The following is a 14,829-nucleotide window of genomic DNA, read 5'->3' on the forward strand; positions in this document are numbered from 1 at the left end:
TAATAATGTATTCTGTGGCTGTGATGTTTCTTAGAAAAAGAATGGACCAGCCCATGTTTGTTCGGAACCTCAAAATACGGGTAAGTAAGTAAATGGTAAAAATGGTAAATGGTGCATTTATATAGCGCTTTTAATCCAAAGCGCTTTACATAGATTGTGCATTACATTCACCCATTCACGCACACATTCATACACCGGTGGCGGAGGAAACCATGCAAGGCACCAACCTACTCACCGGAGGCAATTAGGGGTTCAGAGTCTTGCCCAAGGACCCTTCGACATTAACACAGGGGGAGCCCGGATTCGAACTGGGAACCCTTTGGGATTTATACCCTTCGTGCTCTAATACCAGTTTCTCTACCCCTGAGCTATGCCGCCCCTGTACAGGTCCCTCCTAGAGTTATATGGAGAGTGAACCTTGAATGACATTCTAGAACGATGTTTACAACATTAGATTTATTTTAGCTTGTGTTTTCAGCTTGTATTTAATTGAATACCAAAACGCTTGCCTCAAAATATAGTCGGTGCCAAAACATAACCCTATTCCTAATTCTATGCCTAACCCTAAACTTATTTCTAACCTTCAGTAAAAACAAATGCAAGATACAAGAATCGCCCCACCGAGCGGTCGGCACGTGTTCGAAAGAAATGAAGGCGAGCATGTTTTGCGACAGGGTTTTATGTGATTTTATGCAGTGAAATTGCGGAAAAGTTTTGAAATATGTGACATGCAAAATATGCGAAATATGCAAAAAGTTGTGAATTTCGTGAGATATGCGAAAAGATGTGAAATATGCAGGGGTTTGTGTGATTTTATGCAGTGAAATATGCGGGTAGTTCCGAAATATGAGGGCGGAAATATGCGATTATTTTTTTTTAATATTTGACCCCTGCATAATCTGCAGCATTTGGCTGATTATGCAGGAAATGATGCGATCGCATAATAGCATTTTTCTGGAGGGTCTAACTGTTTTTCTCCCCTTGGTTTTCAGTGTGTCAGTCACCAAGTCAGATGAAGACCTGCAACTAAATGACAATATTGGTAAGCTAAGAGTTTATTTAACGTTCTGCTGTCAATATTAAAATACAATACATTGTCAAGTGTTTGTATTTATGTTTTAATTTTTTGCTTTGTCATTTGTATAGAGTTGATTGATACACCCAACAGGTCTGCAGTAAGTGTACTTTTTTAAATTCTGATGTTGATTATATTTATGTAAGCATGATATGTAGTTGCGTAGTGCTTGAATATGGAGTATGCAGTGACAAATACAGTTTGTCCTTCTAATGCTGTTTTATCTTTTTTGGATTTATGAAGGTTGCCTATGCCCAACACATATCTGAAAGTCTTGGTGCACAGCTTAATCCGGACATGTCATGGACAAGTTCATTGAATACCCCAACAGCCATGCCATCCACCCTTATTTTATGTAAGCACATCCAATATATATTTTTACCCTATCAGACATTGTCAGTTATTTTAGTCATTTATATGTTATGTTTACAGTGTGTATTCTATTAGTATAATTGTTTTCATTTTCACAGCTAAACCAGAAGATAATCCAGTGAGTCCGTCTGCAGAAAAGAGCGGTTTTGTAAGCTTTTACTCTTTAATGGACGCACTGTATTTATTCCTACTGTTTTCAGAATGCTGCTGAATGTGTTGTAAAAATGTATGATCATAAATTCCATTGACCAGTCTGTCAATGATGTGTTTTGAATGCATAAATATTCCAGTACTCCCAGTTCCAAACTACTACAAAGGCGTTTTTTGTGCAGCTTTGTGTAATAAGAAGTAATGTACTTTTTTCTTTATCTCCTTCCTTAGATGGTGCGGAATCTTTTCCCCTCTCTCTCAAATGTGTCCAGCAATCTAACGGAGCCACCTAAAAAGGGTGATCATCCCACTGGACAAGGTAAGGGCTGTTTTTTCGGTTGATGTTCATTATGTATTTGATGGTACTGTACAATAGCACCCAGTATAAGGTGATACTGACTTACTTGAACATAGTTGCTAGCCAGTTACTTTAAAATACATAGTGTGAAACTTTTGATTGATTCTGACATCAGCTGCTGATAACGTTAGTTAATTTGCACTCAGCACCTTAAAAATACATTCAAATTGTCTGCGATGCTCCAATGCTTTATTCTTCTTGTTATCAGCAGCTGATGATTGCCATGAAGCTGATGTGGGCAGAAAGTCGACTGATTCTCCGCCTGAGTCTTCACTAGAGGAGAGTGGCAGTGACTGGAAGCAGACAGTACCAGATGCTATTGAAGATGGAGAAATTCGTCGCACTGTGGAGGGTGTTCTTGATGGAGCTGAAAATGTCCTCTCCATGTTCTTCTCGAACAGTAGTTCAGCTTTGCGAAGAGTGAAAACCAAGGACAGAATAAAGAGGAAACAAAACATCTCAACAAATGAAAATGGCCGCACTTCAACAAATATACTGACAACAAAAAATAGTGAAAATGTTCCCGAGCAAAGATCAAAAGAAGAACCTGTTGTGAAAACTGGGAATATTCAGTGGACTCCAATGAGCTTGTCTGATATTTCACAGTGTGCAATGGATACATCTTGCCGTGTTAATAATTCTTCTAAACAGCTGGAATCCAGAATTGTAACGGAACAACCTGGAAGTGAATCAGGTCCTGGCCAGCTAGTCACACCATCGTTTATAAAGTCCCACTCCACTAAGAAGAGAAGCTTTGTTTATACTCTTCCGAGGTCTAGTTCCAGAGAAGAAGGGAAAGAGGGGGCAGCACAGAAACTTCGATCAACTGGTATGTTTGCATGTTCCTATTATGTACTTCTACTACAAGGCTAAATCATACAGATTGTGTTAATGCATGCCTGGAAAGATTTTTTAGTACTTTTAACTTCTAACTTTCACTTTCACTCGCTATTTTAAAAGATAGGAGGCATTTCTTACATAACCTGTCCCCTTAATTCTAGGACAAAAGATCAAAGAGAAGGAAATGGAAAATGTCCCTGATGTAGCACAGTGTTGTGACATCAGCAACAAAACCTATGATGGAAGGAATCCAGGACAAAACCTGACAAATAAGCATGAAGATAATCTACAGATACCAGTGAAAGGACAGGACGTTGATATGTCACAGCTTTGCAGAGCTTTTGCACAAGACTTCAGTCAAATGTCAGATTCTGGTAAAGTGGGCAGCATAAAAGAAGATGGATATAAAAATGGCTTCTCTGCATCAGCTTGTTTGTCAGCACTGAAACACAGGAGAAAAGGCTTGTTGGCTAGACAAGAATCTAGTCAAAGGGGAACTTCCCATTGTCTTGAATCTAATCACATCAGTAATGAATGGGATATGGCTAGTGACAGTGGGATTCACTCTACTGTTGCTGTTGTCACTCAAGTTACTGGCTCATCATGTGTTCTTCCCAGCTCAGAGAAAAATGCTGGAAGTCAACAATCGGGTGCTGGCACAGAGAAGAAACGTCACACAAAGAATGCATCCATACAGCTAACCCATAGTTCAAAAACAGTAATTGATGAAAGCAACTTATCTGAACAAAAGGGAAAAGTTCACACAAGTATCCCACAGCGATTAACAGTTTGTCCTATAAAGGTGCCTGGATTTCAGACGGCTTCAAAAAGAGAAATACCTATTTCTTCAGTCAATCTTGACAGAGCCAAGAGCCTATTTAAAGACATTGAGGATAATGAACCAACCAAATGTAGCTTTAATACTGGAAGCAACATTGGCAAGACTGGTGAATCAGTGGACAATATCTCTACTAACTATCCACCTTCTCCAAATGCAAAGTCTGGGGATGCACAGTGTTCTTTGACAGCTTCACAGGAAGCTGATGTCACAGAGTTATGCTGTTTTTTGGAAGAAGCCGAGAGCCAGTTTGAATTTACCCAGTTCAGACCTGTGAAGAAAAGCCTACATTCTGAAGACAATGTCCCTCCTCCCCAGCAAGCGGACAAAGAATTGGATCCAGATTTTCTCATCGGCATAGATTTTGATGAGAGTTTGAACTCTGATGTTGAAAAGCACTTGATGACCCCTGATAAAATGACCTCTAATCCTGTTTACGAGAACAAATGTAAAGCTCCCAGCACCACAACTAAATACAACAGTGCAGTGAAACAGGAAAATGTCTCGACTGGAGATGAAGTTTCTATTACTAAACATGCCTCAGAAAGAAAAGCTAGTGTCTCAACTGATATCACAACAGATGATTTTGTCATGGATGGAAATGGTTTATCCTTTAAAACTGCTGGAAGAAATGCTCAGCGAGTTTCAAATCATTTTCTGCAGAAAGCAAAAGCTGCATTCGATGGACAGAAAAGTGGATTCCAGATGGCCAGTGGGAAGGATATTACAATATCTGCAAAGGCAATCCAAGATACAAATGCGTTCTTCAAAGACTGCGATGTCATGGAAAGCGAAGATTGTGGCTCAACAAAACACATGAAGAAACTAACAAAATCTGTGACTGGAAGTGGTATCAATAAGAATGACAATAGTAGTTTTAAATTGGCTCAAGTGATGAGAGGCATTTCAGAAGAGCCAATTGATGGATGCTTTCAAATTCAAACTGTGGATATTGGTCCAGTGGCAAATGATACTATACTGCTTCATGAGGAAGAACCGTCAAAGAATGCTGGTCACAAGAATCCTGTGGATGTTATCAGTGCTGGTTCTAGCCCTGGAAATCCATCTTTGATAGTAAAGCCACTCTCTGCCCTCATGTGTGGATTTAGTACAGCCAGTGGGAAGAAAGTATCGGTGCGTGATGAGTCATTAATAAAAGCAACTTCTCTTTTCCAAGAATGTGATCAATTTGAGGACCAGAAGCATCATACAGAGGCTAAGAGAACACACCACTTCACCAGTCCAATTCTGGTACAACCACCAAGAAATTGTGGCTTTCAGACCGCCAGTGGCAAAGGAGTAAAGATTTCAACTGGGGCCCTTCAGAAAGCAAAAGCCCTGTTGAATGAATGTGATGAAGATCAAAATAAAAAGACAAACAGCATTCCAGCTGGTGAGCCACCACTAAGAAACTGTGGCTTTCACACAGCCAGTGGCAAAGGTTTAGCCATTTCAACTGCTGCTCTGCACAAAGCAAAAGCCGTGTTTAGTGAATGTGAAGAATTGGAGAGTATTAAGAAGAATACAGAAGATGGGATTATCACCAGTGAATTGACCAAAAATGGACCAAGTACAGCCAATGGAAGGTCCAACGGTGCAGTGACAAAAGCAAAGTGTCTTTTACAGAAAGCTGATTCATTTGAGGACCAACCCCTTAAATCGGACTCTATGAGAACGAGTAATTTCACCAGGACAATTCAGGCACCGCCACCATTAAATTGTGGCTTTCAGACAGCCAGTGGAAAGGGAGTTACCGTTTCAACGGCAGCCCTTCAGAAAGCAAAAGCCATGTTGAGTGAGCATAACCAGATGGAAGAGGGAAAAAAGCAAAATACAAACGTGAAGACTGGCATCAAACATGTACCTGTAAACATTGCAGTTGATCCATTGCCAAGAAATGGTGGCTTTCAAACTGCTAGTGGCAAGGGTGTAATAATTTCAACTTCAGCTCTTCAGAAAGCAAAGGCCCTGCTGAGTGATTGTGATGAAGATCAAGATATGACAATAAGGCCATCTAACATTCCAACTGATGAGCCACCACCAAGGAATTGTGGCTTTCACACAGCCAGTGGAAAAGGTGTAGCAATTTCAGTTACTGCCCTTCACGAAGCAAAAGCCCTGCTCAGTGACTGTGTGGAAGTTGAGAATATCAAGACAAATACAGAAGATAAGATTGTATTGGCCAGTAATGGTGGTGTAAGTACAGCCAGTGGAAAGAAAGGACGTGTGTCCAGTAATACACTGACAAAACAAAAGTCCTGTTTACATGAATGTGATCAATTTGAGGACCGAAAAACGGATGCTCCGAGAACCAGGCCAATTCAGCCAACACCACTAAGAAACGGTGGCTTTCAAACGGCTAGTGGCAAAGGAGTTGCAATTTCAACTGCTGCCCTTCACAAAGCAAAAGCCATGTTTAGTGAATGTGAAGAATTTGAGAATATTAAGAAGAATACAGAAGATGGAATTATCACCAGTGAATTGACCAATAATGGTGGTGCAAGTACAGCCGATGGAAGGTCCAACAGTGCAGTGACGAATGCAAAGTGTCTTTTTCAGGAAGCTGATTCTTTTGATGACCAAACCCTAAAATCGGACTCTATGAGAACCAGGACAATTCAGGCGCCGCCACCAAGAAAGTGTGGCTTTCAGACAGCTAGTGGCAAAGGAGTTGCAATTTCAACTAAGGCCCTTCAGAAAGCAAAAGCCCTGTTTAGTGAGAATGACAAGTTAGAGGTTGGGAAGGGAAATACAGAAACTGGGTTCAAGACTGCACACATTCTTTCAATGGATCCCCCAACACCACACAGTGATGGCTTTCAGACAGCCAGTGGCAAAGGAGTAGTAGCCCTTCAGAGGGCAAAATCCCTGTTCAATGAATTTGAGCAACTAAATTCAGCTGAGGCTCTAGATAATTCTAAATACTTTTTCAATGATGGCAGTTCAGACATTTCACAAACAAAGAAGACTGGCTTGAACCTTGATGATGTGCAAAACAATAGAGAGCAAATCAACTGTGGGTTCACAACTGCAAGGGGTATAAAAGTCCACGTCTCAGAAAAACATCTCTTGAAGGCAAGGAACCTTCTAAATGATCCAGCAAACGTGGATGTATTGGAAGCAGGCCCTACCTCAGTTCTTCCCTCTACCAGTGAGAAAGAGTTACATTTTCAACATACTACCTTTGAACAAGTCACTCAAAACCACAAGACTGACGATGTGAAAAAAGCTAGCAGAGATCCAGGAATGTGTGGCAAAGCCTCCGTGGCATTCAAAGAACCATCCACTTGTACCAAGGTCCCAGTCACCCTGTCAGAGGACCATCTTCATGATGGTAGTCATGATGGCCTGGAAGAGAGAAAGCCACATACCTTTCGTGCATCTCTTGGAAGAGTGGAGGACTGTGAAAAGGTTACACATCTGTCCCCAAGTGCAAGGGGGTCTCCAGTGCTTAACTTTGGTTCACTTGGCCTCAGCGGCTGCACTATCACCCAGCAGAGATATTTTGCGCAGGAAGCCATAGATTGCGCTAAGGCCTTATTAGAAGACGAGGAAGTAGCTGACCAGGATCTCACCAAAATGTCAAAGACGATTCCAGGGCAAGACTGTAGTGAAGGACCTGCACTAGAGAGACAAAGTGGCAAAGCGAAAAGATCGACAGAAGATCTAAATGGTAAGTGTGAATATTACAATTAAGTATAACTACAAATTAAAATCATTTTATTTTACAGGTGTAAAGAATCTAGGCATGGCCACTAACCACAAATGTTATTGTTCCACTGTATTCTAGGCCATCCTCCTTTGAAAAGACGGTTGTTGGCAGAATTTGACAGAACCGTAGATGGCCCAAAAGTGTCGGCACTCCATCCAGCAAAAAGTGGCCCTGATGGTAAATCACTAAAACACTATGTAAAACATTATTTGAATGCGGCAACAGTTGTTTTCTGATCATTTAATTGTATTTTTTATGTATTATCTATGTATAAAGGTGAAACAAAGGACAGACGGGTTTTCAAGTATACTACCCCTCTTCATCCAAGAATCACCACGCCATACAGGTAAGCCCCTCTGTGAAAAGGTCAATGGAGAAGAAGTTTTGTTGTACAATTAACAAAATAATAATAATAGTTTAAATGGATACTATAAGCATGTACTGTATAACTTTATCTCACAGGGATAACAAGAGCAGTGTGGATTCCAGGTTGCATAAGACAGAACCAACAAAACCATCTTCAGTCCCTGGAGACATTAAGCCTTCAAATTTAAAAATGGCCTTGTTTGTTCCCCCGTTCCAGAAGAATGTGAGGACAGGGTCACAGGTGCCACAGGACAAGACAAAAACATCTGCAGTGTTTGTACCTCCATTCAAAAAACTGGGGACTGGTGTCCAGAACAGCTCGCCTAAGCTAAACAATGAGCAAAGCAAACATAACCTTTGTGGAACACCTAAGACTAATATGTTTGTTCCACCTGTAAAGAAATCACAATCAATTCCTACAAAAGTGTCTGAAAATGAGGTGGAAGAAGCCACTCCAACAGTGGTCTCAGAGGAGGTTGAAACTGAAGATGGTCTTACGAGTGCTAAAAGCCTTCCTTCTAACCATGAGATAAAAGAGGATGCAGAGGATTCTGTTTCCAAGGACATCGTATCTGGAAATCATGGTAACTTTTTAAATGTTAATACAATACATTACGACACAATGTCTTAAATTAAAAATATTAATAATAACATTATGTTTAGCACTCTTATTAACAGACATAGCTGAGAGTCTCCAGAGCTTAGAGCTTGCACGGGATATGCAGGACATGAGGATCAGGAAGAAAAAGCGCCAGAACATTCGACCAATACCAGGGAGTTTATACTTGGCTAAGACCTCAGGAGTGGACAGGATTCGTTTGAGAGATGCAGTAAATGGGTGGGCTCCTGCCAAACACACAGCACAACAGGTATGGGATGGGTACAAATATTAACACGCTTGTGCTTTCCCAGTTGTACTATACATACAGTTCAAAGTCTTATATTGACACATTTGTTTTATTCTACCTCTATTTGAAAACTTAATTGACCTTGGGATTCCATTTTATCTAAACAACAATTTATTTATTTTTTTATTTTATTTTGTCTTTTCTTTTTCAGCTGTATGTCTGTGGAGTGCATCGGCATGTGTCTGAGATTACCAGTGACAACGCAGAGTCTTTTTGCTTTCGGTGCGGGCAGTTCTTTCAACAGCAGGTATTCATAGATGGAGGTGGGGTCCAACTTGCGGATGGAGGATGGCTGATACCCAGGAGCGATGGAACTACAGGGAAAGAAGAGTTCTACAAGTATTGAATCTATTAATTGATCACTATTTAGTATTTAGAATTAATAAAACGTTGCCGCAATAGCTGCATTTGTGGTTTGAGCAAAATGTTTGATAAATCAGATATCGTCTGATGAATGTGGATGCAACTATTGGAGGTTACAGTTCTCCACCTAACTTTTGTTACGTATCTTACATTTCCCAGAGCATTGTGTGACACCCCAGGTGTGGATCCCAAGCTGATCAGCGAAGAGTGGGTGTACAATCACTACCGGTGGATAGTGTGGAAGCAGGCCTCCATGGAGAGGTCTTTTCCAACAACTATGGGTAGCCTCTGCCTCAACCCAGAGCAGGTTCTCCTCCAACTCAAATACAGGTACATAAGATTAATTTGAAAAATCCAGTTGAATTTGATCATCTGATTAGATCATTGGTTCTCAAACTTGGGGTCGGGACCCCAAGTGGGGTCCCCAAATTATTTTGGGGGGTCCCCTGATGATTAGCTTAATGTCATTTTGGTTTGAGAACCCCTGGATTAGATGAATCTTTTGCACTAAAGGAGGTCTAAATTGCAAGACATAGAATAATGACACTTTACAAGACAAGCAATGTGTAAACCCCTGGTTGTTCTTGGATATACTTGTCCGTTGTCTCAGATATGACGTGGAAGTGGACCATAGCCGAAGGCCAGCCCTGAGGAAGATTATGGAAAGGGATGACACGTCAGCCAAAACCTTGGTTCTCTGTGTCTGCGGTGTGGTCTCCAGGGGTCAGGACCCAACCAGACAGAGTCGTAATGACGTCAGTGTCCCACCACCAGGGGTTGAATCCAAGGTCGAACCCCCAGTTGCAATAGTTTGGCTCACCGATGGCTGGTATGCTATTAAAGCGCAGATGGACGTTCCGCTGACTGTCATGCTCCACAAGGGTCGGCTGGTCATTGGTGGGAAGCTGATCATCCACGGAGCCGAGTTGGTGGGATCCCAAGATGCCTGCTCGCCTCTAGAGGCGCCTGAATCTCTCATGATGAAGGTAACTAATAACCAGTGGTTCCCAAACTTTTTAGCCCATGACCCAAAAGAGAAATGAAACATTCAAAACTAGTGAAAATAGCAGACCTACAAGCTCACAATTGTAGATCGTCTACTTTCACTACTTCTTAATTATTATGTTTTATTTATGGAATTTCTTAGATGTTTTTATTATTTAGTCCTTTTTTTTCTCTTTTTTTTTTAAATAAATGATATACTTCAAAAGATTTTCAATTTTTTGAAATATATATTTTTTGTAAGAGAAGAAATTTGGATTTTTACTCGCGACCCACTGGGAAACAGTGTTGTAAACAGTCGAAAGCAAACCATTTAAGTAAGTTAAACGTATCGACACATTCTCCGACAAGAAATGATCTGCTATTTATTCATTGTTTTCAGATTTGTGCCAATAGCTGCAGACCAGCACGATGGGACGCCAAGCTGGGGTTCCACCGTGATCCTCGGCCATTCCTGCTTCCTATTTCCTCTCTGTACAGCAACGGAGGACCTGTTGGATGTGTGGACATTGTCGTGTTGAGAAGCTACCCCACCCTGGTGTGTAGTTTACTTGAATCTGTATTCCACCACATGATGCCTTTTTTGGTTTTTAATCTTTTCAGAAAATTATAGTGTGTGTGTATATATCCTTGTTTTTACAGTGGATGGAAAAGAAGCCTGAAGGAGGTTTTGTCTTCCGCTCTGACCGTGCTGAGGAGAAAGAGGCCCGGCGCTTTAACAGCAGCCAGCAGAAAGCCATGGAGATCCTCTTTGCCAAGATTCAGGCTGATTTTGAATCATCAGAGAATGGTATGCCTTGTCTTCTAATCTAATGAGTAAAATACAGGTAAAAATGAAATGGTTGTTTATAAGTTGTGATCTTCCAGGTAATGCCAGATCTTGTGCCAGAAGACGGAGGAAGACACTCAGCCGCCAGGATATTAAGAGTCTGCAGGATGGAGAGGAACTACATGAAGCAGTGGAGAATGACCCTGTTTACTTGGAGGTGATATCACTTTCTTTTCTCTCTCTCTCGTGTTAAAACAGTTGTAGATGTAGATCCATTCGGTTACTGAGGTTGTTTTGTTGTGTTCTTGTAATACCAGGGCCATTTGAGTGAACAACAGCTAGAGGCTCTAAATGCCTACAGGCGTGCTCTGGCAGAGAAGAAGCAGGCTGAACTGCAGGAGCGGTACCGCCGTGCCCTGGAAGATGCACAGGAAGGCCAGGGCAGCTGTCCCAAACGAGACGTTACACCTGTATGGAAGCTATGCATTGCGGACTCCAGGGACCAATTAGGCAGCAATGGTGTGTATTAATACGTATATCTGTGTATCTACAGTATATAGTTGTATTTTTGTCTTTGGGACCCTTGGTTATGCAATATGGGAGGGAGTGGCTCAGGAGTTAGAGCGGTCGCTTGGAAAAGTGTCAGAGTGTCCTTGAACAAGACACTGAACCTCCAACTGCTCACTATGAGCAGGTTTGTGCCTTGCACGGTTTCCTCCACTGTCGGTGTGTGAATGGGTGAATGTAATGCACATTGTAAAGTGCTTTGGATAAAGGCACACCATTTACGATTGAATACATTATTTAAAAATAACTGAAATGTAGTTTCTGTAGTTCTTGTTTCAGATTGATGGTACCTGAAATGTTTTAACATCTTGCATTCTGGTGAACCCAATTTCAAATGTAGTTTTCTCCTATTTTCAGTTTACCTATTGAACATTTGGCGGCCTTCATTGGATCTTCAGTCTTTGCTGAAAGAGGGCAGCCGATACAGGGTTTATAACCTTACCACTTCTGATGGCAAGAAACGACCTGGCTGTGCAGCTGTTCAGCTCACTGCAACTAAGAAAACACAGTTTCAAGACATGCAGGTTCTGTACACATTCAGCCTAGACATAATAGACAATTAAAATTCAAATAAATATTTTCGTAGGTAACTTTATTCATTTATTTTTTTAGGTCTCCCTGGAATGGTTGTCGGCACACTTCCAACCAAGAACTTCAGCCACCTTCCTTGACCTCCAAAAGACTGAAGAATTCTATCCTCTCTGTGGAGAAGTTGATCTCGTAGGATATGTCATCTGTATCACAGATGGACAGAGTAGGTGTTTTGTTGTATTTTCCCCAAGTGTCTGTTGTCACCGTATTATTCATAAAAAGGCTGTTACTGACTAGCCTCTTTTCAATCCAGGTTTCTCCCCTGTGATATATATGGTTGATGGGCAGCTGAACATCATGAAAGTGCGCTGCTCCAGCAGTTTGGTTCAGTCTGGCTTGGAAGACCTGGTGAAGCCACTGGCCCTTTTGGCTCTGAGTAATCTACAACTGAAACCTCAGCCTTCCGCTCCCATTCCGGTCCTGTATGCTGGAGACCAGGCCCTGTTTTCTGCAAATCCCAAGGAATCTCATCTACAGGAAGCCCTCGCCCAGCTCAGAAACCTGGTCCAGGTGTGCTGGACTAATCACTACGCTAATAATTATAGTGCAGTTTCTAGCACCTGACCATATACCAGAATGAATTAACTGGCCTGCTTGAATGCTTCCACATACTATTTAATTTCATTGCAATACATTAAATTTGTCACAGAGCCGTAAGGTATTAGCCTGGGGCCAGCCTATATACTAATGCAGCTAACTGACTGCAGTATGTTTAACATGTGTGGGGATGTGTCTAGCTGCAGCTAGGCTAGTAAGGTATAGCCAGCATGGCGGGACGGGTGAGATGTTAAGGTCTTTGCACCTTTCTGCCTTGAGCCGATCCCTGCTTCTCTTTACCAATGTATTTGTTTCTGATCGCACAAACAGATGAATCCACCTTTACCTAATTTGCCTCAATACTGCCTAAATTCATCCACATACCTACAGGAGTACTACTTAATCAATAGCCCCACTTAATCAATAGCTGCCCTAAATGAATAGGCCTAGTCTAAATAAACAACACACATCTATATGCCTATTTTGTTAAATGTACACACTTGATACAGTGGAGATATTCCTCCAAGAGTTGTTTACGCTTCCAGGTAATTTAATTGGTTTGGGCTAATCTATTAAAACTGGTATAAAAGTGGCTCATGTGAAAAATGCCACTGCCTCCCTTTTTCTATTTAACGGTATGCTGATTGGGTTGACGGCCAAGTAACGATTCATGGGAATCCACCACCTCTGTGAGATCCAACTACAGCTGAAAATAACCATACACCACTCCAGAACACCCAATGCTTGGAACCTCTGCTGTTTTTATAATATTAATTTCAAACATGTGTCTTGCCTCAGGAGGATAGGATATTATGTCACAATGTCTAACGTTCTATCGAAATGAAATTGACTAATAAACTGGGTTTGATGTTAAACCAAAGGTGACATTTGTATTGTAACCATATCCTGAGACGGGTTACTGTACATACTGTACATGTAATGTTCTTTTGTTTGTTGTTTGTTTGTAGTTTATTCTTGGACAGTGTACAATTAGATAATGAAAATGTATTTATTTTCCAGGGTCAGGAGGACTTCTTTAAGAATGCAGAAGAGAAGCTTTCACATTTCATCCAGTTCGATGGTCTGAGCTCCATCTCATCTCCAGCTTTGCAGCCAAGAACTCCAGCTTATAAAACAGATGTAAGACCAGAGACAAGGACCTGTGTGAGTTTTTTACTCATATTTCTTTGGCGTTCTGAAGCATCACACCGCAATGGAAATAAAATGTTAAGCTTTCCCGTGTTTTTATCCTTTATTTGACAGTGGTGTGCAACTAATTTCTTTTTACTACATTAGCATTGTCAATAAAGATGTCAATCAATGGAGAGAAGGAAGGCCAAAAAGTCTCCTGGAGCAAAAAATTAATGCCCCAATATCCTATGGGCAATTTAATAAACTGCTCTTAAATCTCCACTAGCTCACTATGTAATTGTTTTTAACTTATTGGTTTTCTGTTATGGTTTTATTTTGTTGTTTCTGTGTTTTTATAGCTGTATTTTATATCTGTATATGTCTTAATTATTTTGTGGGTAATTTCGACAGCGTTGCAAATTAATGAAAACGTAATGCTCTTTTTGAGAATAAAGTTACTATCAATCAATAGTGCCAGTTCATGTTGACTGAAACTGTTATTGTGTTTCGTGCAGGTGAGATCTCAGCAGCCAAGCCGAAGCTTTGGATCCTTCACGCCTTTGGGCAGGACCCCCACTCTGGCTAAATCCTCAGCAGACAAAGACCCCAAAAGTCTGAAGAGAAAGAGGGCCCTGGACTACCTGTCTCACATACCCTCCCCACCGCTTCTCTGCCCTGTGGGCACAATGACTTCTCCTTGTGTCAATAAGACGTTCAACCCCCCTCGGAGGTCTGAGACACCCAGCACTTTAAAAACTGTTAAGACGCCAGCACGAAAATCTGTCGTCTCCCCAGCTGTGGATGAGTGGGTGAATGACGAAGAGCTGGCTATGATTGATACTCAGGCATTGCACAATGGACCTAGTTGATAAAGTACCTGATGAAGGCAATACACTGTATGTATCTACTTGTAGATAAGCATTGTACACAAACAAGCAAAATATCTGGTCAAATGACGAGTGACTGTGAAGGCCCTCGTGTTCAGGTTCTGTGGTTGTTTTCTGGTCCAGTTGGACTTTTATGCTGAATCATTGTCTTGTTATGTGTCATCTCTACGGTATATTGGTTTTGCTGAACACAGAATACCTAGTTGTTCAAAACTGTCCTAAAGTGTGGTTTTTACCTATTTGATATACAATATTTTGGCGAAAGAAAAGGTGTAGTGTGTGTGTTGTTTCAAATCAATGATATAGATGAAATATGAATAAGCAGAAACCCAACAGCTCTTGACCTCTAATCCAGCTCTGCTG

At 41.2% G+C, this 14,829-nt stretch overlaps 1 protein-coding gene across 1 annotated transcript; it reads left to right on the plus strand.

Moving 5' to 3' along the window:
* Window positions 1–1,312: 1,312 nt before the first annotated feature.
* Window positions 1,313–14,448, plus strand: brca2 (BRCA2 DNA repair associated; the record flags this gene model as incomplete). The annotated part of the gene is made up of 19 exons (XM_080731848.1): window positions 1,313–1,430; window positions 2,164–2,433; window positions 2,735–2,784; window positions 3,796–4,028; window positions 5,325–5,428; window positions 7,082–7,306; window positions 8,390–8,580; window positions 8,771–8,958; window positions 9,142–9,312; window positions 9,593–9,968; window positions 10,367–10,522; window positions 10,627–10,774; window positions 10,852–10,970; window positions 11,071–11,272; window positions 11,678–11,844; window positions 11,933–12,074; window positions 12,165–12,421; window positions 13,469–13,588; window positions 14,095–14,448. The coding sequence occupies 19 exons, from the start codon at window positions 1,313–1,315 to the stop codon at window positions 14,446–14,448; spliced, it is 3,591 nt and encodes a 1,196-aa protein (XP_080587974.1).
* Between the last annotated feature and the right edge of the window lie 381 nt (window positions 14,449–14,829).

Source organism: Nannobrachium achirus (genome assembly GCF_963921795.1).
Source record: "Nannobrachium achirus genome assembly, chromosome: 8".
Lineage (NCBI taxonomy): Eukaryota > Metazoa > Chordata > Actinopteri > Myctophiformes > Myctophidae > Nannobrachium > Nannobrachium achirus.